At 43.6% G+C, this 23,508-nt stretch overlaps 2 protein-coding genes across 18 annotated transcripts in view; both read right to left on the reverse strand.

Annotated features, from left to right (window-relative positions):
• Nucleotides 1-2,734: 2,734 nt before the first annotated feature.
• On the reverse strand, nt 2,735-11,165 carry NOC4L (nucleolar complex associated 4 homolog). Its single transcript, XM_030958806.1, has 15 exons — nt 11,032-11,165; nt 10,813-10,936; nt 10,588-10,694; nt 10,181-10,288; nt 9,895-10,044; nt 9,255-9,354; nt 8,920-8,954; nt 8,766-8,816; nt 8,112-8,223; nt 7,420-7,480; nt 6,770-6,880; nt 4,868-5,031; nt 4,413-4,495; nt 3,575-3,688; nt 2,735-3,278 (listed from the first exon to the last, which is right to left on the reverse strand). Exons 1-15 carry the CDS (start codon nt 11,125-11,127, stop codon nt 3,162-3,164), a joined length of 1,533 nt encoding a protein of 510 aa, XP_030814666.1. The 5' UTR covers nt 11,128-11,165; the 3' UTR covers nt 2,735-3,161.
• Nucleotides 11,166-11,294: 129 nt separating this feature from the next.
• Nucleotides 11,295-23,508, reverse strand: part of EP400 (E1A binding protein p400) — a 48,492-nt gene continuing 36,278 nt past the window's right edge. For 12 of the 17 annotated variants that reach the window (XM_030958627.1, XM_030958626.1, XM_030958625.1 and 9 more), the window contains 14 exons: nt 23,046-23,182; nt 22,477-22,533; nt 22,276-22,354; nt 21,499-21,699; nt 20,449-20,494; nt 20,249-20,358; nt 19,475-19,679; nt 18,414-18,577; nt 17,844-18,050; nt 17,354-17,549; nt 16,913-17,043; nt 16,358-16,525; nt 15,582-15,659; nt 11,295-13,792 (listed from right to left, as the gene is read on the reverse strand). In XM_030958627.1, the coding sequence (XP_030814487.1) occupies nt 13,520-13,792; nt 15,582-15,659; nt 16,358-16,525; nt 16,913-17,043; nt 17,354-17,549; nt 17,844-18,050; nt 18,414-18,577; nt 19,475-19,679; nt 20,249-20,358; nt 20,449-20,494; nt 21,499-21,699; nt 22,276-22,354; nt 22,477-22,533; nt 23,046-23,182 (2,052 nt within the window). In that variant the 3' untranslated portion in view covers nt 11,295-13,519. The remainder of the gene's footprint in view (nt 13,793-15,581; nt 15,660-16,357; nt 16,526-16,912; nt 17,044-17,353; nt 17,550-17,843; nt 18,051-18,413; nt 18,578-19,474; nt 19,680-20,248; nt 20,359-20,448; nt 20,495-21,498; nt 21,700-22,275; nt 22,355-22,476; nt 22,534-23,045; nt 23,183-23,508) is intronic. The other 5 variants (XM_030958630.1, XM_030958631.1, XM_030958618.1 and 2 more) reach the window with 3 other exon arrangements.

The raw sequence follows: 23,508 nt of genomic DNA on the forward strand, positions 1-23,508 counted from the left end.
GGCTGGGATGACTTTTAATGGAAACTCAGGAAAATAAACCAAGGGCAGTCCATTGAGTCAGAGACCTTATTGTTACCCTCTGGTGGGATACCAAGGCAGTGATGAGTGGGGAGGCTGCAGGGTTATGTCAATGTTTTCATAAAACTGTGTTTTATGCTCACTGAAATAGCCCAACAACAAAAACCCCCAGAACAGCCCTCTCCCCCCTCCCCACATCTGATAAAAACCAAATAATAACAGGAGTGACTTATGCACTCGCTGCCTGGTACTTCAATCTGGCCTTCCAGTTAATACACCCCATGATTAAAGCATCTATTATCTACAGTCTGTGGAAACCTGGAGAGCAGGAGCAGCAGCAGGTGTGCAGCCTGATAAGGGTTGCTCACTCTGTGCAGATGAAACTTTCAATATTTATAACTGCTGATTTTTTTCTAGATGCCTCCTATTTGAGGGGAAAGGGGTGAAAGTTGAAAGATAAAATCTTGATGAAAGACCAGGGGGAATGTTTTTCCAAGGACAGGGAGGAGTTTAAAGCTATCTGCACCTAAGAGCTGGTTTAAAAATGCTGCTCAGTTAAGAGCAGCATCAGAGCTGGGGGAGTCTGTGGAAGTCCTTCAAGGCTTGTCTGAAGTGCACCCAGGCTTTCAGCTGTAAGCTCCTCTGAGCTGTGGTTTGATTGTCTGCACCAAGCACAGTGGGACTGTGCTGAGGCTGCCAGGCATCATCACAAAATAATTAAGTCACTCCAGGTCAGCTGCAGACACTTCAAGAAAAGTGCTAACAGCATTTCCAGCTCAGCACTGAAATGTGCTGAGGAATCTGGGAACACCCTGTGTCAGCCTGAGCCTCTGCCTCAGTGTCAGCAGGAGCTGCCACGGGCAGCACACGGGCACCACACATTCCCAGCACACTGGGAATGCTCTGAAAACATTAATTGCATGGCAATTGGAGCGAGCAACGCAGGCACTGCTCACTGCAGTGTGGCACTTGGCATCCACAGCTTGTGGAACACTGGAGATGCTGGTGCCTTTGCAGTCCTCCTCCTGCAAAACACAGGGATTTCCATTTCCTTTCCATGGCATCCCTTTTCCTGGTGCTTGGATAATGCTTTAGGCTGTGGCCATTTGGTCTCAGATACAAGGCAGCAGAGGGCCACACCACAAGGCAGGAGCTGCTGCTTTCCAATATTCCCCACCAAATCCATCTGCCCCTCATGCAGGCTGTCCCTGTGGGTGCCAGGAGACCCCAGAAGGACAGACAGGCACACAGGTCACACAGCCCTGAGGACACTGTTTACCCTCTGTCCATGCAGAAGAACACAACCAAACTCCCTCATTTTCAGCACTTTGAGATGTAGATTTGCCCCATCCCCAAGTGATTTAATATTTGTGCTTTCAAGAAGAGCCCAACACTCCTGAGTGCCAATATAATCACAGAAGTGAATGACACTGCCCACCAGCAATTACACACGATATAATTCAGCTATAACCTGAATAAAATAAAACTATCAGAGAAAGCCATTCAACACAGACATTCATCCTTTCAAATATAGTCATTAATTCCATCTGAGAGGATACACTGCCATCTTTCAAAACGAGCCACGTGGTTCTCATTGCTACAGCAGAGCACCTCAAGATGTTTACTAAACACACAGAGACAGAACCCCATGACAAAGGGAGATACATCTTAGAGATTAAATACAAGGCTTGGGTGAACCTGAACTGAAGCCTCTCAAGTTGAAAGTTCCATCTCAATCATTCTGCCTTCCCACCTCAGACACCAGAAGTCAAAGAAAGAAGAAAAGCAGGCTGGCCAGGGAGGAGGGAGCATCGCCCTTTCACCAGAGAACAAAGAAAGAGACTTCCAAAGAAAAAGAGGAGAAATATCAATCCTCAGAAACACCCCATCTGAATTCAAAAGCATCAGAAAGGAAAAAAAAAAATACGTAGAGCTCTACACTGTGAGGACACGTCCACTGTTTGGAAAGCATGAAAAAACTGGATGAAGAAAATGTAACACTTCAGTGTCTCCAAGACAGCTGCAGTTTTCCTTGACTTAACCAGACTTGGCTGCCAGAAATTGGATTTTTTGGCCTCTGCTTTCTTGATTGTAATTTACTCTTCCACAAAATATGATTTCAAATTATGCAAGCAGACTTTAAGGAGGTAACATTAAGTTGCTGAGTTTTAAAAAAGTCCTGAGTTCATCTGTGAAGTTAATAATGAGTTTATCTCAAACTTAAAACCTTGGGGGGAATCCCATCAAATGGAATTTGTGCACGACTTCTAAAGTTTATGAAAAATTAACAAAAGCATCCAGTAGCAGTGGAGTTAAAAAGTTATTAGCCCCTGGATACACTCTGACCAGAGCTCCTAAAACACATGCAGGCTGCAAGCAAAACCACACCAAGCTTCTTATCATTCTGAAGCAAAACTCAAGGATTAGCCTCCCACTGCACATCAGCTGGCCTCCCTGCTACAGCAGGCACCAGGATTATGTTCACTTCCAAAGCTCACGAGCATTTGGAATCCAGCAACCTCAGTGCATGAGATGGATGTAGAGGAAGGAACACCAGCAACATTTCCTAGTTGGATTTACTGAGCACCTTCTGAGTTGTCAGACAAACCAGTTTCAATGCCTTGAACGTGGGAGTGCTGAGTACAAGATAAACACCCCTCTCAAGATGAGCTTAAAAATGCATATAAAAATATAATTATAATACATCAGGTGTTTACACTTATGTATTGAAGACATTTATTACAAACAGGCTGTCAGCTCTCATATAAAAGTAAAACATCTGAAAACTAAGAGCAGTCAGAGACTGCAATTCCACTCAGTCCCACGGAACAGCAGTGAGATGTCTGTTGATGCAGCCCCTGGTCACAGCAGCAGCAGCTCTGGGGGAAGGACTGGGATCCCAGCCACGAACAAGTCCAGAAACCCTTGCTTTGAGGAGAAATCCCTCCCAAATACGGGTGGAAGTATACAAGTGTGAGAAACACAGCAAAGTCCATCCAGGGGCAGTGGCAAGGGGCACTGAAGAAGGCTGCAGCTCCAGCAGTGCAGCTCTCCTCATAGGCAAGGGCTGCAGAGCACAGGGGAGCTTTCTGTGTGTCCCTAAGATCCAGCTGCTGACAGATGTGTTTTGGTAAGAGATGGCATCAGTCTAAACTGAAGTGCTCTGCAAAAATATCATTCTTCTTCCCAAACAAACCTCGTACAGGCTCAAACTCCAGGGGCACATCAACAGCCTTTTTCTTTACTTCTCTATCAAAAAGCTACAAAATAAAAACCAGAAAATATTGTCAAAATTCAGCACAGGCTCTTCATCCCGATAACACTGCACACTCTAAAGTCTTAAAACATCCAACAAATAAACACTTCAAAGAAAAATCCAGTCCTGTCACCACTGTTGCTCATGCTCTTGTTTAACAGACCATTTTCCTGGTTTGCCCTGGTAACCAAGTCAGTGCAGCTCCCTCCCCAGAGCAAGGCAGATAACAGGACATGGCTGCTACATCCAGAATTTCCTTTCCTATGGTTCCAGTCATTCACAAAGGCACAGCAGCATTACCTCAGCAGCTGAGAGCTCCAGGAGCCCTGATATGTCATCCTCCATTTCAGACAGGGACTGGTTCAGGACAGCAGCTGCCTTGGCCACATCTGGGTGATAATGGTTCTGGAGAGACTGGAAAAGGAAGACAAATGGGAGATTATCTAAAAGTACAGGGTAACACACATCTATCTGCACTCCCACATAGGAGTCTGCCCATTTGTTGGCCAGATCTCCAGTGACCACCAAGTTTGCTGCACCATGCTATTACAGAACTTCAAGAAATCCTCATTTCAGGCATCTTTCAAACGTGTCAAAGGCTCCTCTCACATGGTCACATCCAGCTGAAGACAAATTCATCCACAGGCCATGCCTACACTGCATGACCCAATTCTGCCACCTCACAGTGCCCTCATACCACACCCAAGCTCCAGCTCTCCAGGATTCCAGCTCCTGCACATCATTCTTGTTGCTGCTTCAGCTCCCTACACAAACTCCTCATCCATTTCTAGAGGATAACCTGACTCTACTCAATTCACTTCCATCAGTGCTCACCAAGTTCCCCTCTCCCCTCCAGAGCCTGGTCCTTTTGCAGCTATTCAGTCTGTGTCACCTGTGAACTGCAAGTTCAAATGTGTGCTCACAAGCCACCCACTAACTAGCACATACATCTCTCCAGTGTAGGGAATCCTTTGCTAGCATAGAAAATGATGCAGAGTAAAACAACTCATCTCATTTGCAAGATATTGTCAAGCAGGTCCTTGTGAGAGGGGCTGTCCACTGCCAACACATGTCAAGGAAGCAGCAAGGGTGGAAGAGACCCATGCCAGACCCAGATGCTCATTTTGGGATGACATACCTGAATCTCCCACAGAGAGCTCTGCAAAGCCCTGCTTTCAGATGGCTCCTCCTCCTCCATAACATATGGATCTTCTGACATATCTAAAGAAATAGGAGATACACAGCTAACACCTCCTGTGTAAGTACATAAACCCAAAGGGAACACAGCCCCAGAGCAGTGCTGCAGCCAGAGTTGCTCCTTCCCAAGTCATTTATGGCTCCAGGGACAAACTGACAAATCCCAGCATGACCCAAGAGTCAGCACTACAGAACCATGTTACTTTTAAAGAGCAGAGCAAGTAGGGCACTTGGAACAGCTTTGAGTTTAACAGCAGGAGCCTGCTGACCTTTCACAAACCCAAGGGACAGGACAAAGGCATCCTTCCAAAGCTCAGAACTGCAATCTCCCCTTCTCCTCCACAGGAATGCTCCTCTTTATGCTGCCTTAAAGACACAAAACAAGTCCCCCCTTACCTGCTGGCCCTGCTGGCCTGTGCAGCAGCACCCTGCAGGCGGGGTGCCTGCGGAAGAGGTTGCAGATGAAGGGGAGGATCATGAGCAGAGCCTCGGGAGGGGCTGTGAGCGCCAGCCGCGCCAGCCGCTTGATGAACGCTGCCACCAGGTAAGCTGGCAGGTGCCTGGGGACAGGGGACAGCAGGGAGCAGCCTGTTAGAGCCCTGGCAGGACAGCCAGCAGCCTCAGCCACCCCAACAGCTCGGCAAGGGGCTCATCAGGCTGCTCTGGCTGTGCAGTAAAGAGAAGCTTTACGAATTGTGGTGTTTGTGAGGGTCCCCAGGATGAGGTGAGAGATGAGAATGTGACTCCAAGTTCTCAAAAGGCTGATTTATTATTATACTATACTGTATTATACTCTACTATATTATACTCTACTATATTATATTATACTCTACTATATTATATTATACTCTACTATATTATATTATACCATACTATACTATATTATACTATACTATATTATATTCTATCATATCATATTACATCATATCATATTCTATTATGCTATACAAAAACTATACTAAAGAAAGAGAAAGGAGACATCAGAAGGCTTAAAAAGAATGAACAATAAAAACTCGTGACTGACTCAGAGAGTCCGACACAGCTGGCTGTGATTGGCCATTAATTAAAAACAATTCACATGTTTGGATGAACAATCTCCAGGCCACATTCCAGAGCAGCAAAACATGGAGAAGCTGAGGCTTCTCATCTTCCCAGGAGAAGAATCCTGGGCAAAAAGGATTTTTCAGAAAATATCATGCTGACAAGGAATCTTGAATTTAAGCAGCAACGTGTTGTGTGCTTGCTGGAACAAATTTTTGGGGGAATTTACATTCAGTGCATGAATAATCTCAGATCACTGTGAGAGTCAATCCTGACACGTGGCACCACTGCCAAGCACAGCCCCTGTACACAGCCATTCTCATGGCAAACTTTATTCAGTCCTTTCATAAACTGAGTGCTTGGCCAGGGAACCTTAATTATATTCTTCTTATGTCATTTTGTGGGTTTAATTAATACACAGGCCATGGTGTTAAATTTACATAACATTTCCAAGCACTGCAGCTGTTAATGGGAACATAAAGCTCCCATGTAGTGTAAATGTGCAGCATAATTCTTTTTTTTTAACGGTAAAAATGCAAATTTCTAACAGCATCCACAACATTTAGGTCCCTTCTTCATGTCAGAAGATGAAAATTACAATTTTCAGTCACTCAGGCCTCACTACACCTGCAAGGCTCAACAAAGTTACCCACAGGTCTTGTCACTCTGTCCAAAGTACACCAGGACTACAAGGGGGTTGGATATGAAGTGCCTGGTGCTGTGTTACTGTTGGTTTATTTTATAACATATGACAGCAACTATATGACCAGCTGCCTATCCAGTTTCTTCCCTGTGTACAATGAACTGACAACATCAAGACAGGCTGTCAAACACTTCACATTTCAGTGCTTTATGTCTGCAAAAAGCCATCCATTTATCAACAGCTTTGTAATCTATAAAAACCCTGCAAATTTTACGTTTCCATTTTTACAAAGACAAGACAGAAAATTCATCACTTTCACCCAAAGTGGAACAGAGATCAAAAACACATCCATAAGCACTTGCAGCTCAAACTCTGATAACTAACCGCAATTCTTCCTTTCTGAAAATCTACGGCTGTGAGGCAAATCTTCAAAAATAGCACATGAAAAATTACACAAGACTACAATAATGGTCTCGGATTCAGTTTTCTCCATAAAAATGTATCTAATCCAGAAGGCACACTGAATACATTAAATCCAGATGTGTGGGAGACTGCTCAAGAACAGAAAAGCAGGAGGAAAATATGTGAGCATACATAATAAAGATGCTACTTACGAAGAAGACAAAAACAGATCAGTCAGGTGGAAAAAGCGAGCTCGGTACTTCACGTGATAGATGGAAGGGTCTAACAGGCTGTACAGCTTCTTGTAAAAGTCAGGATACTCCCTGTTAAAAAAAAAAGGAAAAATACAACATCCATTAGTGGTGTACAGTGGGGCTGTGTCTAAATGTTATTGTGCTTTCATTAAGAGCACCCCAGCCCACTGCTGTGCTCTGTTTAGCTCTCCTAGGCTTCCCTCTACAGTCACCACCTGAAAACAAACTGTAAGGTGAATTTATGGCTCTTGCAGTGCCCAGTCACCTTCAGGGTGTGAAGCCATGACCAGTGACTGCAAATGGTACAGGATGCAGTGAAAGGGACACCAAAGACCATGGCTTCACACTGTAATCAGATCAATGGAAATTGATTTTTAAGTGCTGAGCAACCACAGTCTAGAGAACAGACTATTTAGGTTCAGTTGTAAAAGAAATCAGACAGCCAAAAAAGCTCAGCATCCAAACAGCCTGAGCCTCTTGTGCAGTTTGGCTTTCTCATGGGGAATTTCAAAGCCTGAAGGTGTGGTGAATCCATTTCAGTTCCTCTTACATAAAGACATAAATGCAAAAACCCATGTTCCTTTAAACACTATACTCTTTTTACTTACAGATTATGCTGATGAATCAAAATAAATAACCCATTTAGGGCTAGAAGACTGATTGCTCCACCTGTAAGAAAACAGGCAGATATCAACACAATAAAAATAACTAGAAAAAAAAAGTCTTCAAATTTTTTCTGTAATACAATCTTCCCAGAAGGAAAGCAAGACTGAATAGCTGAAATCAGAGGCAGTGTGATGGTTGAAAGGTGAAACAATTTCATGTGCACTCCCTCCAGAGACTCCCAAGTTTCTTACACAGATGAAGCTGCAGTTTAGTAGAACAAATGTTCAACGACTGAGACACAAAATGTGTTGTTCTAATTCCTCAACAAAGTTACACTGGGGAGGCAAAGGTCTGCTCAGAAAGGTCATTTCTGCAGGAATCTGTGGATCCTGTGTTTGGATCAGCAGCACTGGCTGAATTCTATATCTAAAACTAATCACTCCAGTATTCTACTCTTCCCCAAAGCCTTAAATATTATTTTCCTTACACACAAGGAGCAATGACATTGACAAACACAAGCAAAATCATCTCACTTCCAGGGACAATGGAGTTGACCCTAATTCCTTAGCTCCATCCTAGCCAAAAATACAGCTATTCCATCACCCAGGGTGTGGTGCTGCATCCAGCAGAGCTTCCAAGTCCATCTGTGCCATGCTGGAGGTGCCACAAAGGATAAAATGCTGTTCTCACTCACCTATGCCATAGGCCACTGTCAAGAAATCCATCATGAGAGTGGGCTCGTTCATGTAAGGCAGGACAGAGTCGTGCAGAATGACAAGAACCTTTTTGTAAAGGCCAGGGGGCAGCTGTGAAGGACAAAATAACACAGAGAAACAAGCACTGCAGGGAGAACTCAGTCAGCAGCAGCAACCTGTAGCTCAAAAAGGCAATGCACAAGCAGAATGGAACGTGCCAGGAAAATACAGAACAGCAGGAAAATACAGCTTGCAGCAGCAGTTCCCAAATGGGAGAGTTTACAGGTGACACCAAGGAAGTTCATTCAAGAAGCAGGTGCTCACAGCTAACAGTGTCATCACTCAGATGGGGAAAACCACCAGGAAAAAGGGTGGGGAAGCTTCAGCTTGTGAGCAGAGATTGTTATGCTGCAGATCACCCTTATGGACAGAGATGCTTAAAGTAGGGAAAAAAGGCGGAGGGTAAGGAGAAAAAGCAGGCCATATATGAGATCATGTTTCTTGGCAGAGTGATCCAACAGAAATGGTCACCCAACACTCAAAACATACTGGGGTCCTACCACCAGCTTCCTGCAAGGCTGGACACAACTGCTAAGAATCAGCAATCCTTAAATTAAAGAGCAATGCAGATCAGTGGCAGAAGTAACACTCACCTTGTGCTTCAAAAAAGTCAGCCACATTTTTTCAAACACCTGTTTGTGTGCCTTAAAACAGAATTGCAAACAGTGAGTTAAACACACTGGCACAGATAATGCTCTAATTTAAGCAGACAACATTTCAATTCTAATGCACCAAATGAACAGTTACCTGCAGCTTTGAAAATTTCAACTCCTCACGGTTATCTAAGAAGAAAGAGAAACCAGATGTTGAACTTGAAATGGATATTCAAAAAATTAAGATGACCCTTTTTAACTTAGCCCTTTGATGCTCTAAAAACTTGGGATGAAGTACTTAACTTGGTACAAGGCCATAACAGACCCCCCTGTAGACTGAGGAATGTGGATTTTTAAGACTGTTTATAATTCCAGTGATCAAAGAAGCAGAAATTCCTCATCAGCAAATGATAACAAAGTCTTTACACACTAGAAATCTTAGCCTGATTTTCCTTTTCACACAGAGTTTATCATGCAGAGTTTACCAACCTTGCTTGACCATAAATTTGACCATCTCAGACTCTTTGTTTGGCATGTTAATGGGTGAGATGAGGGAAAACACATTCTGCTGGTAAAAAGGCAGCGGCCTCTGAGGAAAAAAGCATATAAACAAACATGAAGCAAGTCCTACATCAGGGAGCAAGATGCTGGGCTTCAATATTGCCCTGTTTCCAAGTACTGAATATATTTAGGAAAGAGACAGGGAAAATGAGGACTAAAACTACATAAATAAATTACTACACACTGGTATATTCTCTGTTGCAGATCAGAAAACTATCTCTGCACTTATTCTGGCTTAACAAAACTGGTGGATACAATGAAGGAAACAGGTTCTTCCTTTGCATCAGAGTAAACAGAATTAAAAGTTCTCTGTGTGTCACTCAAGCTGTGAAGATTTGGGTAAAATAGAAGCTAGAGCTTAGACCAGAAAGAACAGTATGTGTCTTGAGTAAAGCCAGTCTTGGCATACTGACACACATAAGGAAAAAATCAATGCCTCCAGTGGGCACACTCATTTCTCTGGCCTCCAAATATTTCCATATGCTACTAACTCCTCCCTGCTTCACACACAAGATACACAACCCAGAGCAGCTCATCCAGAGCCACCTGAGCAGTAATAATTTGTTACCTCCTTTGTCTTTTGCATGACCTGCCCGATGTTGGCAGTGACAGCCTTCATGACAAAGTAGCGCACGTCCTCGTACTCCAGGTACTCCTGAAAGCGGGAGATCAGCAGGGAGGCGTCCTCGGTGCTGGGAAGCAAACCATCAACAACCACCTAACAAAGGGTTTGGGAAGGAAAGCAACAAGTCAGTCTCTCACAGCACTGGAGCACAGAGTGAGAGGCTGAGGGCACAGGAGTTTGTGTGCCATCAGGTCACTGACAGGAGGGACTTTTCAGGTCCACAGCTTACCTTGAGAAGGTCACAGGGAAAAGTTAAAGTTCCCTTCCACTCTATTTTGATTAATGGATACTGGGCCTCCAATTCTACAAACTTCATGAGCGTGCAGAGTGCCTGCTCCTTTAAAAAAAAAAAAGAAAGCAAAATCACAAAAAAAAAACCCCAAAAAACAAAAAACCAAAAAACACCTAAACAAGAACAGGGGTCAAACCCAAAGGAGGCACCTTCAAGAGGAGGAAGAATGAAATAAGATATTGTTTCCTGAGAAATCTGCATGCTCGCTGCTGGTGAGCAGAGGTGAATCAGAGCAGCAATGCTGTCTTACAGCACTGCCTGCCCTCCCACACTGAAACACTGGGCGAGAGCCTCAAGGGACCCCCGTGAACCCCTCGTGGGTCAGCAGCGGGCTCAGGACCCACCTTGACCTGGAAGGCGTCGTGCCCCATGAGCTCTCCCAGGCAGCCCACGCAGTCCCTGTAGCGGTGCCGCATCCATATCCTGTACTTGTCCTGGGCGCTGTAGCTCTCTGTGAGGGACAGACACACAGACACAGGCTGGGCTGTAGCTCTCTGTGAGGGACAGACACACAGACACGGGCTGGGCTCGGGCCGGGCCGCGCCTGTCCCGGGCAGCACTGTGCTCACCGCCCAGAGAGGCGTCCTGCTCGGGCAGCGGCCCCACGAACAGCTCCCGCCGCTCCAGCAGCGCCCCGAAAAGCCGGCCGCAGATCCTGGCGGCGCTCACGATGTCCTCCGGCTCCTCCTGGCCCTGGGGAACAGCGTGTCAGAGCGGCGGCCTGGCCGCGCTGCCCTCCCTCCCTCAGCCCGCTCCCCCGGCCCGGCCCGGCCCGGCCCGGCCCGCACCGCCAGCGGCTCCAGGAGCTCGAAGACGCGGTTGGCGCTGGAGCGGCTGCCCAGCACGGCCTCCAGGCAGGCGGCGAGCGCGGCCTCCCGCGCCATGCTCGCAGCGGAGGATGGAGGAGGAGCCGCGGCCGCTCCGCCCGCAGGCGGGGCCGGCAGCGGGGCGGGGATCGGGATCGGGACCGGGACGGGGATCGGTCCGTCCCGCCACCCACACCGCCCCTCCGGTAACCCGCCCCGGTATAGAAGGCAGGGCGAGGCGGCGGTATAAAAATGTACACTTTATTACACCTTCAGGTAGGATACAGCACTATTCCTTATCATCCTACTGGGGCGAGTACAAATGTTCATCACTTATGTACAGGTTGACTTCCTAACACACTCCTGGGAGAAAGACACATCGAAAGGAAGAAAAAAAATAATTAGAAGGAAAAAAAAATAATGGTGACTTTTTATCTTCATCAACTGACCTAAACAAGAAACAATCGCCTCTTTAGACACCAAATCAGACCAGCACAACGACGTAGCCAACAGCTCTCCCACTGCTGGAACTGTTCCCCCCCACCCCGACCTTCATGCACATCATAAAAGCTAAACACTTAAAAGTAAAACTGGGGCTACCTAAGCAATATTTTTGGATGAGCAAGGCTATACTGTACACAGTGTCACTATCCATTACCACTGCATCTGCTTTGCATTTTAAACTATTCTGCTGTCAGCAGTGCCAGCTCCCTGGCTGGCAGTGAAGTTTAGGGGATGGCACACGCCAGGGGTTAGCAGGGTCAGGGGAATACTACTGCATGCAAAAACAGCTTTAAAAAACCCAAAATGCCCTTGTATTTGTACACCTGAGGGTCCAAGAAAAAAGTATGCAGGAAAAAAGAGTTATAAAATAAAAAAATCAGACTGCCTGAGCCAATGTTACATTTGTGATCTGAACAGAATTGGCTGTACCTATCCCAACTAACACAGAGGAGCTGGCTGAGAATTCTTTCTTGTTTAAGCCATGTGGATTGCCAGGTACCAACAAGTGTGGACATACAGAGGTAAAAACAAAATATATGCTTTCCTTGCCCTTAAATAGGCTCCTTTCCTAAAAGAGTAAAAAGATCACAGAATGAAAAAATAATTTTAAAACCATCTCAGAAAAGGAATGTTGTAATTTTGTCTGGATTTTACATGTTGTGCAGTTTTATGGCCAAAGTAAAATAAATCCCTTCAAGCCACTATGGGCTTTTTGATTCCTTACTCAGTGCTGTTTGCAAAGTCTGTTATTCATTGTATGCAAGAAAAGTAAAGAAACCCCCCACAGTTCTATGCAGCTTTTTGCTTTTTTTTTTTCTCCATAACAATAAGGCAAACTGATTTGGAGGAAGAGGCCACGCTCTATTCACATCCAAAATACCCACCTGAAGATACATTCATTGTTAGCTTTAGTAAAAGAATAGTACAAAAGTTAGATCTTACTCTTTACACAGTTGAAGAATTAAGTCTTAGATTTAATTTCACTATTCTCCCTTTCCCCCAGCCCCCCACCCCCGAAGCTGAAAGCCGTGTAAAAAGTACTGAACATTTAAACATGTTGCAAGAGCAGAATGAAACTGAGAGATTAGATTTTATCAGCTGGAGATTTTTTGTGACAGAAGTCCCAAGAGAAACAGCTATGGATCATCTGTTTAGCTGCATCTACTGAACAATTCTTTTACAAAAAAAAATGGGCTACACTTTAATACACATTTACTATCAACACAGTATTTACTCAGCTCATGCCTAAAATATCCATTATTTTAAAGTGAAATACGAGAATGAGCACACAGGTTGGGTGATTCAGTAAACTGTACACAAAAACTACTAACAAACATTTTAAAAGACTTACAAAAATGGAGAATGAAACCTTTTTTTTTTTTCTTTTTAATTACATATACTTACAGGTTTTCACATTTATTGGCTAAACTTTGCAGGGAGCACTTCAAGCCTGTGTTAGATCTTCCAGGGGTGTTTAGCACAGGGAAGAACAACACAGAGCTTTTGTACAGATGGAAAATACTGTGCTGTATCAACTACACCTGGTCTTTTGTGTGCCTTCACTGTGGGTACTGAGCACACACTGAACTACAGCAAGGAGCTGCACATGGCCACAGGCAGGTGTGGTATTCTAACACAGATGGATTTTACTGACATTTATGGCAGATCACCATTTCACTTTTGAGAAGCTGGGCAGAATTTCAACCTAAGTAATGCTTGCTTTATGTGGTTTAAATGAGCACAGAGAACACAGGCAGAATGCATCTTGTACAGAGTTTGAGTGCTAAACAGTTGCTAATATACTGAAGTTACATGTGAGTTTTCATGTTTAAATGTTCACCAGCAAGAAACCTTCTGCTACAAAAAAAAAAAAATAGAGGTGTTTTGTCTTCATTTGGATGTTTGGAGTAGCTTCTCACTTGTCTCAGCAAACACAAATACTGTGTTTCTCTGTTATTGCAATAGTTCAACTTGGTTTAGTAGGTGCCTTTAATCTGACAGTCGGCGTCCTCATCTGTACTTTTGCTTGCTGACTCTGGGCTTCAGGTGTTGCTGGTGTCTGGGCTGGGTTCTGTACACCTGGAGCCTGAACCTGGGGAGATGCTGTGGTCACAACCTGCTGCTGGATCAGCTTCTGCTGCACCACCTGAGCAGTAGCAGTGGTTGCAGGGATCACCTGAACCTGCTGTTGTCCTGCTGTCGTCTGAGAAAGGGTCACGGTTTGGGGCTGAGCTTGTACCTGCACATCAGGAGGAAAAGGCAATTACAAAATGGTTTGGCATTAAACTGAGCAGTCCTCACATTTCTGCTCTACAGAAGGAATCCTGCTTCCTTAGGTATTTGCTCTCTTAACTGACAAACATCTCAGACAATGATTCTGGGAACGGAGGCTCTGTGGTTTCACTGAGAAACACTATCCTGTCACATTTTCTATAGCCTTATAAATCAGAACTAGGAGCCAAAGTGCCTGTAACTCTGGTCTCTGCAGTGCAAATCCAAGCACATGCCCTCAGATATATTCAGAAGGCAGATGAAAGGTACAAAAACCTTACCAGATATGTAGGAAAATTCCTGTACTGCAGAAGTGAAGGAGCAAGGAAAAGAACAGAGGGACAGCCAGAGGACCAAAGAGGTTAAAATGCTGACTCTGCACCCATATTGTGACAATAAATACAGCCACTGAGGCTGCCCACCAGTCTCTGCCATTTCCCTTTCAGACTACAGCTGCCAGTCTCTATTGCCAATTTATGGCAGAATAGCTTGAACTCCATCCAGACATCTAATTTTCATAGCTATACCCAGAGCAAGGGAATAAAAAAAAATCAACATCTTGTTCAGAGGACAAGGTAATGAAAACTGAACAGCTTCAGCTGCCTTTGTCAGATGCAGAAGCCAAACAAAGCTACAAGGACTTCTGCAGAGGAAAAATTAACTCTCGAATGATCCAAAAGGATTCCTGTGGGAAGCACTAAAATTGCAGATAAAAAGAATGCCACATACACATAAAGACCATAGTTTGAAAAATACTTACCATGGCCTAAACCTACTGCCACTGAAGTCACTGGTGTACATGGGAGGGAAATTGTTTCTCCTTTTGCCACAGACTCCAAGTCAGAGTTATGCCACCATTGATGACTTTTGAAAATTATTTAGGAGCTCTTCCTGACTACAGAGGGCAACTCAATTTGTGTTGACTGATGAGGTTTCTGCTTCCTGCTGTCTACTTTGCCCTTGAAGCATTCACATCTGAGGTGGTTATCAGACAGCTTGCACCACTTTATCACCATTTGGAGATAAACAGTCACAGATTTTATTCTGCACTAAAACACTGCACTGTGAACTGTGGCAGATTAAGAACTGACTGGCCCAGATTTTTGTGCACCAAATGCAAGAACTTCATCCACCCTCCAAAGTTAAATAATTCCTGCCAATCAACTGCCTAAGTTAGGCCTGTTGCTAATGATCTGGATGACACTGTTCTAAACAGTGATAATTAAACTGCCTGGTCCTTAGGGGAGGGGAATCAAACCACCTGAGCTTCTCCTGCCCAAGCCCTGTCTGTTACCAGCACACATTTGGAACAGCCACGACACCATTCTGCCTTCTACAGAGCACTTGGCACAGCTCTGTGAACTGAAACAAAGCAACCTGTAACCTTCAATTTGTCCTAATTTTTGTGGAAAAAGCTCAGATGGTGCTCATTAGTTCAATTATTTGCTATATTGACTATACATCACCAGAAACCAATTTTTAAACATCCTTTCAGCTCTAGAAAACACTTTTAAAAATCTGTTTTCAGTTTATCTACAGTGATGAACAAACATTGCTACATCTATGAAAGTTTTAGACCAGAGAATAAACCTCAGCTGATTCAGTATTCAAGATTTATTTTTATAGAAAGGCACTTGCTATATTCTTCAAAAATACTACCTATGCCACACATAAGGTGAAAAGCACACACATTCCAAAAAATGAGCTTTTCTAAAGATCATGTTTGCAGTGCTATATTTGACGAGAGCAAAACCTACCTGTTGGGAAACTGAAACCATCTGCTGAATGTTGGCAACAGTAGCCTGTTGCTGGACCACTTGTGGGAGTTTTGCAACCTGTAGTGATATGAAATAAAAAAAGATTGGATCAAAATAAAAAGCTGCTGATAGCAGCAAAACACCAAGGCCTGTTAATGGTAAGTTGCAGCTTGGCATTTTCAGTGAGGTTGAATGTTTATTACATTTAAATCTGTGAATAGAACTTAGCTAGGGGAAGAAGATAAATATTTTAATTTTTAACTACAACACAGTCATTTCATCCTGACTACCTATAAAACTGAAGGAAGCACATGAGTTCTAACAGGTTCCATTATCTGGGATATACTTTTGAAAGAGTAAGGCTTCCAATTCCTAACCCCCTTCTTTTTCCTTGGTTAGACTGATCCAGTTATGCAGAAAAGAAAGTATGTGAGTTGTCACCAACTCTTGGCTGCCAGAGATTAGGCTCTGAGGCAGCACCAGAAACAGGAAAAACTCTGGCTGAAATTTCTTTAGTAAACAGAGTATGGAATCCCTTGCCTAATAAAAAGCAGTGACTCAATTATTTTGTTTCAAAGAAGAAAGGCAAACTTGCAGCTCACAGTTGCTCTGACTTGCTGTAAGGCCACATATGCAGCACCAGTGAATTTTATGAAAAAGTCAATTTAAATGAACATGTGACTAGAATTAAAATGCGTGGGTGCTGAATTCTACCTCACCTGTTGTCTTTACAATTCTCCAGTCCCAATACATTTAAAGGTGCAAACCTGTGTTACCTGTACCTGAATCTGGGCCTGCACTTGCTGGGTTCCACCTGGTTTCTGGGTTTGGGAAATTGGAGTTGTTAAGAACTGGGTTTTAATGGCAGGCTGTGTAGCATAAGTTACTTTTTGCTGCTGTGAAGTCTGCTGTTGGGTCTGGACTGTGACCTGTTGAGCATTTATCTGCACAAGAGAAAAAAAGGCATCAATGACTATTGAAGTGTATTTTAAAGAACAGGTATGTGGGGAAAAAAGATTAATTACATTTAATTATTGAAAAAAAAGGCAATAAAAAAATGAGCACTAGATGGAAGCCTGCATGCATTTACACAAGTATTCAGAATTAAAGTATTTAATGAAAAGTTTCTCTCTTACACACAACACACACACAACAATACACTTACTAAAAACTACCAATCAACCACTTTACAGAAAAAGAATTAAACACCTGAGAACCTGTTCTCTCCAGATATACCTAAGATTCACCCCTAGAAATCCTGACTGACTCTCTAGGGGTGTCCTGGTCATCCAGAACCACTGCACAAGTTAATAGAGAACAGACAATGGTACCTTTTGCTGCACAGTAGCTTGTCCCTGTGCAACCTGGGGTTGGATGGCCTTCTGCTGCTGTGCTGCTTGGTGGTGCTTGAGTTTCAGCAGCTGCTGGACATGCAGTGGCTGTGCAACTACGGTCTGGCCTCCTGAAAATTACAGAAATAATTAGAACCATAACAGTCTTCAGTTTATTGCTTTGTACCATTAATCACAGCTTGCACACACAGATTCTACTTTTAGAGATTTATACATTTGCACAGCTTTAAGCACTAACAACCCACTGATTTTAATGGGAATAAGACATGACTTTGACAGTAAAGAAAATTTCTTATCCAAGGGCACAAGTAAGCTAATTTTTTGTTCCAACAACAATTTTCCTACAAGAAAAAATTGTCTATACTATAGGAGACTGCTATGAAATACAATTCTTCCTATTTCCAACTTGCATCCACATACCTGCTGCTTTCTGTGGCTGCCCAATGGCAACACTAATGCCTGCCACAGTCACAGGGAGTGTGGTGACTCCTGCAGATGACACAACAGCAGCTGGAACAGACACCACTGGAGGCTTTGCCAGAGCAACCTGTGCTGCTTGTGGAGTCTGGGCCTGGATCTGTCCTTGTGCTTGGAGCTGGGAAGCAGGAACACGAGTCTAAGCAGTAAGGAATGAAGATTATTGTACCAGCACAGAAAGATTTGCGGCATAGAACAGGTGATTATAAAGTGATAGCTGTAAATGTTTCTAAATGTAATGGCTCCTGTACAGTGACACAATTCAGAGAAGGTATCAATGGGTAAATACAATATAAAGCTATTTATGTTACAGCTGTTCCTTCTGAACTGCCAGAGCAATGCAAAGGGCACTTGTGAGTGTTCATTTAAACCATTTAAACCAGCCAGGAGTGAGATGCTTGAGACAGTTTTTGCCAAGTCAAAGGCAACTCACCAGGCGTGCCACTTGCAGGTTGGTGACCGTGGTGCCCGTGAGAACAGCGCCAGGACGAGGGGCTGTCACAGCAGTGAGCTGCTGGGTTTGCTGCTGCTGCTGCACTTGTACTTGTGCTGTTTGCTGCTGTGCCCCTTGCTGTGTCTGCTGTGCTGCCTGCTGCTGGGGGAGCTGCAGCTTCTGCTTCTGCAACTTGATCAGTTGCTCCTGCAAAAATCAAACACCTCCATCATTTCCAGTGGTTTACATTACAGGAGAAAAATGGAGATGCATCCAAAGCTTAAAAGGAGAAACATTCTGTACCAGACTAGAGCTAAGATCAAGTACCTAAAATGTAATTCTTTTACACAATGGCTTCCAGTGAGCAGCAGTAAGTGCCTTCTATCCTGCCCTACTCTACTATTGAAAGTGCTGTCAGACTCACTGCCTGCATGAAATTTTAGTAGGATGAAATTTAAGAGGTAAATACATCTCACTGTTGCCCAAGAAAACAGGACACAACACACACTGCTAAGGAAGCTTACAGTAATGAGAGAAATGTGCTACATTACTTCATGAGTCGTTCCTCACCTGTGATAATTTCCCTACAGTTTTTATTTGAGCTGGAGACTGGGCTTGTGCCTGAGCCTGGATCTGTGGGACCTGCACCTGAGCAGCCTGCTGCTGCTGTTGCCTGAGCAGCTGGAAGTGAGCAGGGGTGATGGTTTTGCCTGACAGCTGGACTGTTGGTGTAGCTGTGAATAAAGGAAAAACAAAATGTTATGACAAATACTTTTCAAGATTCAGTTTAATTCCTGAATTTCACCTGAGAAGTCGAGCTGTTAAATGCTTATTTTTCTGCTCCTGCACACTTTGTGGATTTACTACATGTAAGAACACATTATCATGAGCATGATGTAAAAGCAGAGCAGATCATAAAATACAAGAGCCTTTCTTCACAATGTGTTTTAGTGAAGACAGTCAATTCTAATATTTTACTGATAGATTGTTAATAATATTTTTAAATTGCAATGCCTAGGGGCCAAGCTCTCTATTGCCATATTTTATCCAGAAATACTGGAGATAAATGTCATCTGAGCACCAACAATAAAGCAAGTTAAAAATCACAGCCCTGTTTAATTGCATCTCAGACTTCCAGTATTGTGGGGCTTTGGGGGTGGATCTGCAGGAATTCTAGGGCCCTTTGTGCACTACTGGATAAAGTCCCTGAACACAGGATTGTTGCCACATTTCTCTTCACAGAGAAAAGCAAGCGACAATTCTTACCAAGAATATTTCTGGGTTTCCCATTCTCTGAACCTCAGAGAATGATCAAAACAATTATCTCATTTGCTGTGCCTGGCTGTGCCAAAGTAGAATGAAATATGGGGACTGTTTACCCGAAGTGATGGTGTTTTGTTTCCTTGGCCTATCAGGTGTGTGTGTGTCAGGACTGTCGGCTGACAGTCATGAGATTCTGAGCAGTGGAATGCAGTTGAGTGCTGGGCAGATTCATTTAGATGTAATGTAATATAATACAGAATAATATAGTACAATAAAGTAATTAATTAGCCTTCTGATAAGATGGAGTCAGACGCATCATTCTCTCCCCCTTGTCAGGGGCAAAAATATCCACTCTACAGGATCATTACCTGGTGTCACCTGGGTCACCAAAGACCTTGTCTGGGTCTGCACAGGGGTGAGGTTGGTGGTGACCACGGCTGAGGCTGTCACCGACGTCACGGCGCGCACGCCCTGCGTGGAGGCGATGGTCACCAGCTCGGTGGAGGCTGCGGGCGCCGCGGCCGCGCGGGGCTGGCTGTGAACCACCTGGGCAGTGGCCGTGCCTCCCGAGGTCTGCAAGGGAACACAGCCTTTACTGCTCCCTTCCCAGCCTCACATCTCCCTTCTGCAAATGGAATAACCTTCTAGGCAATTTTAAAAACAAGCACAAGAACTAACGCCCCAAATCTAACACATCTGTTTGGATGAATCTTAAAATCAGCGTGTGGTTAAATCTTTTTCCAACAGGCTGATCAGCAAACCCTTCACTCCATTACAGACATTTGATTTTAGTACCTTTCAGTATTTTGCTATATCTTCCATAGTCTTAAACCATTAACATAATAATAAGATCATAATTAATAAAGCACAAAACAGTTACAGGCTGAAAATGTTAATGACATAATACATTGCTTTTAGCAGCACTTCCCTACAAAATATTTTTAACAGTATTAAGCTTTTTTTCTGATAAACCATTCCAGTGTTCTGATGTTTTGGTAAGAGAGAGAGGTTTGATAAAGAACCCCAAGATGCACATGACATTTTCAAGAAGCAGAATTTCTAACATGGAAAGCTAAAGCTATGCTGATAAAACATGGAACCCAGTGTGTCCAGGGACACAACTAGTGACAGGATCTACTCACAGTCAGCGTCCCAGGTATGACAGGTGAGGCCAGACGTTTATTGATGGGCTGGAAGGTGGCAGCAGGGACCCCAGCAACAGTGTTCACAATCACATTTCCACTCACTGTAGCTGAAAGCAAGCCAGGATTAATGTGAGATTCTGAGAGTGAAAATCCCAATGTCCCATCACTTCCTATGCCCAATTATAAAGTCTCCTTACCAGTCTGGATGCTTGTCCCCGTCACTGCTGTTTTGATGGTGCCTGCCTAAATAGAAAACAATTAAGGTAACAGTTCAGAAAAACAATAAAAGAAAACTGAGCATTGCTTAACACAGTGCTGTATTCCAGGAGTGACAAAATAACAAAAATTCAATGGAATACACAGAGATTTCTGCAGTTGTTCATTGACTTTACAGATCACAGCAACTAATGCATATGTAAATCAGGATTCTGCCTCACTAATGAGCAGCTGTAGACCAGCGAAGTGTGTGGTAAACCCTGGTCACTGGACATCCCTGTTAGCAGAGGAAGGGAGCAATACCTTGGACAACCACTCACACAGGAACATCACTGAGCACTTCATACATAGCAATGCTTGTGGGTCAGAACACATCCTTTGTGTCTTTCTGGAAAAGCTGTGGTACTCTTGCTCTTCCACAAGCAAAATAAATCCACCACTGCCTGCACACACTACTATGCAAACTGGATTGGCTCTAAATACAAAAGCCACAGACCACCATCAGACTCACTGAGACTCTAGATTTAAGGAAGACATGAAAACTTTGCATAAATTCACAGTAAAAGTACCATGGTGTTTCCTGTAGGATGCACCATTTCACTTGCCTTGCAAAGGTTAATGAATCTTTGGATTTTAAGCTCTTTAACTAAGTCATTCTTAGAGCTACATTCTCTTTTATTCTCTGTATTCTGCAAGCTCTCTGTACAAATACTTCTCGTTGACCATGTGCATCTATTCACTCAGACTTCATTAAATGAAAGTCTAAAGTGAAAAAGGAAAAACCATCTTTGCATGGCGTTTTTCCACCTCAGAATGCCAAGATCTGTTGCTACAATGGTACAAATAGTCTTAATAAATCAGGGACCCAGAAGACACCCAGCATAACCAGGGAAAGCAAACAAGAAAAAAATATCTTTGATCTCACTATACTGACCTAAAATTCTCTTCCCAGAGAAAACACGACACAAATACAGCACACACAGAAAAACTGAAGTTACGACATCAGAGGCACCGAGCTCTCCCTTTCTTACCAATACTGCTGTGTTGGCCACAGTAGTGACTGCAGTCTGCACCACTGCCTGTGGCTGCTGAACTACCTGTGCTTGTGCCTGTGCCTGTGGCTGGGCCTGGGCCTGCTGCACGGGGGGCTGCTGTGGGGGCTGCTGGCCTGCCTGGGGCTGCTGGGGCTGGGGGCCCGTCTGCTGCTGGGCCCTCTGCTGCTCTGCCAGCGCCTGCAAGGCAAGGGGCACCTTCAGTCATCAAGCATGGAACAAGCAAGAAGTGGTTTATTTAAAACAAAACAAAACAACAAGACAAAACACCTTTATTTCTATCCACAAAACCCCTTTAATTCCAACCAGAGACAGCACACAAAGCTGCCCTCACTTTTTAAGTCCAGGTTACACAATGTGACTCATTTCAAACTATAAGATGTACTCATAGTTTTATAGCTTAGAGCACAGCACAACAAGCAACTTATCATCCACAAGCAAGGACAAGTAGTTCTTTCTGAAGAAGAAAGGAGGCTACAGAATGGTCAAGAATTAAATAACATTTTTAAATGTTTTAGCATCTTTTGCAAAAATATGCTCCTCATTATTTAAGGGGTCTGAGAGTGACAAGAAGCACAAGGAAAGGTCCCACTTTGGGCCCAGGTTATCTAAACCCCAGTACATGAGCAATGTGCAGCTTCTCATAACACCCACTGTAGTGCCAAACTTCTCCCAGGAGGCAGCTTTGCTCATACCTCATCTGTTGCCTGATTTTTTTATTACTGCAGCCATTTGTGCACAGAGATGGGACCGTACCTTTTTCTCTTTGGCAATGCGTTCTGCTCGGAGGGACGCGACTTGAATCGGAGGGAGGGGCTTATCATAGTTGATTCCACTAGAAACAACAGTAAGACAAAACACACAATATTTAGAAATAACTGAAACCTAGAAAAAAAAAGAAAAGAAAAAAAGCACTTTAATGGAATTTATAACTCCTTCAAGATAGGTAGTGGTCACCTTTCAGAAAGCACCGATGCATGCTTTGGATTCTTCTGGAAAGGATTCATGCCGAGTCTGAAATGGAGAAAAACTGTATTACTGGACAGAAAAACTTTAAAAACAATATTTCATTTCACATATTTTAGCATGTAACACCACAGTTTTAGTGAAGTTTCCATGATATTCCAGCCAGTACTGGAGCCTGCATACAGACAGACATTTAAGAAAGACTCAGAGTAAATAATAAATAAATAAAGAAAAACTGCAGGAAGATACATAGGAAAGAATGTACTACTAAACAACATAGACAGCAAGTTATCTACAATTCAGGCAAATGGATAGATATAAAGTAGATTAAAAAAAACCTAACTGAATGCAGTTCTGCTCTTAATGACAAACACCAAATTCCTGCAGTGAGACCGCAACACATGAAATATGGAGGTGTTTCCATTAACAGAGAACACACAGAGAGAGATCAAGAACAGAGAAACAGAGTGCAGAATAACTCTGGGTTCTGAGAGCCATTCAAAACAAGTTTCCAGGAGATCTGTGGTGACAGAAGATCAAATGATCCCAGGTAAACTTACAGAGGTTTGATAGGTGGACTTCTTTTCCCTGCAATCATTTTCATCATCTCAAAATGATTAGTATAAAGCTGTGTGTGGGTTGCACCCTCATCTTGAGCATAGATCTGATTGGTACGAAGTGGGCGACTGTTTTTAGTCTAAAAAAAAGAAAACAGACCAACTTTCAATTGCAAACTCACCCAACAGGGCATTTTGTCTATGTTTAAACACAAGGCGAGCTCGTAGATTATTTAAAAACACTCTTCAACATATCTATCACAGACTGGTTCCTGCCTCGTGTCACTGATAACTTACTGTCACACAAAACTCTATGGGAAATGTATAAAGAAAGAGCAAAATAAGGAGCAGTTCTCACGGTCACACTGGCATCAGCACTTGGGGACATACAAAATGGCAAACTCTAATTTGAGAAAGAATCTTTGCTTTAGTTTAGATTTTGCAAGTTTAATTCATTACCCAAACC

Source organism: Camarhynchus parvulus, chromosome 15 (assembly GCF_901933205.1).
Source record: "Camarhynchus parvulus chromosome 15, STF_HiC, whole genome shotgun sequence".
NCBI lineage: Eukaryota > Metazoa > Chordata > Aves > Passeriformes > Thraupidae > Camarhynchus > Camarhynchus parvulus.

Excerpts from the sequence above, each read along its gene's own strand:
- NOC4L (XM_030958806.1), bottom strand. The coding sequence starts at position 11,127 with ATGGCGCGGGAGGCCGCGCTCGCCGCCTGCCTGGAGGCCGTGCTGGGC. Across the intron at positions 9,355-9,894 it reads TCATGCAAAAGACAAAGGAG|AGGCCGCTGCCTTTTTACCA; the intron begins GTAACAAATTAT and ends TTTTTTCCTCAG. Across the intron at positions 3,689-4,412 it reads GCTCTCTGTGGGAGATTCAG|TCTCTCCAGAACCATTATCA; the intron begins GTATGTCATCCC and ends TTCCTTTTCCAG.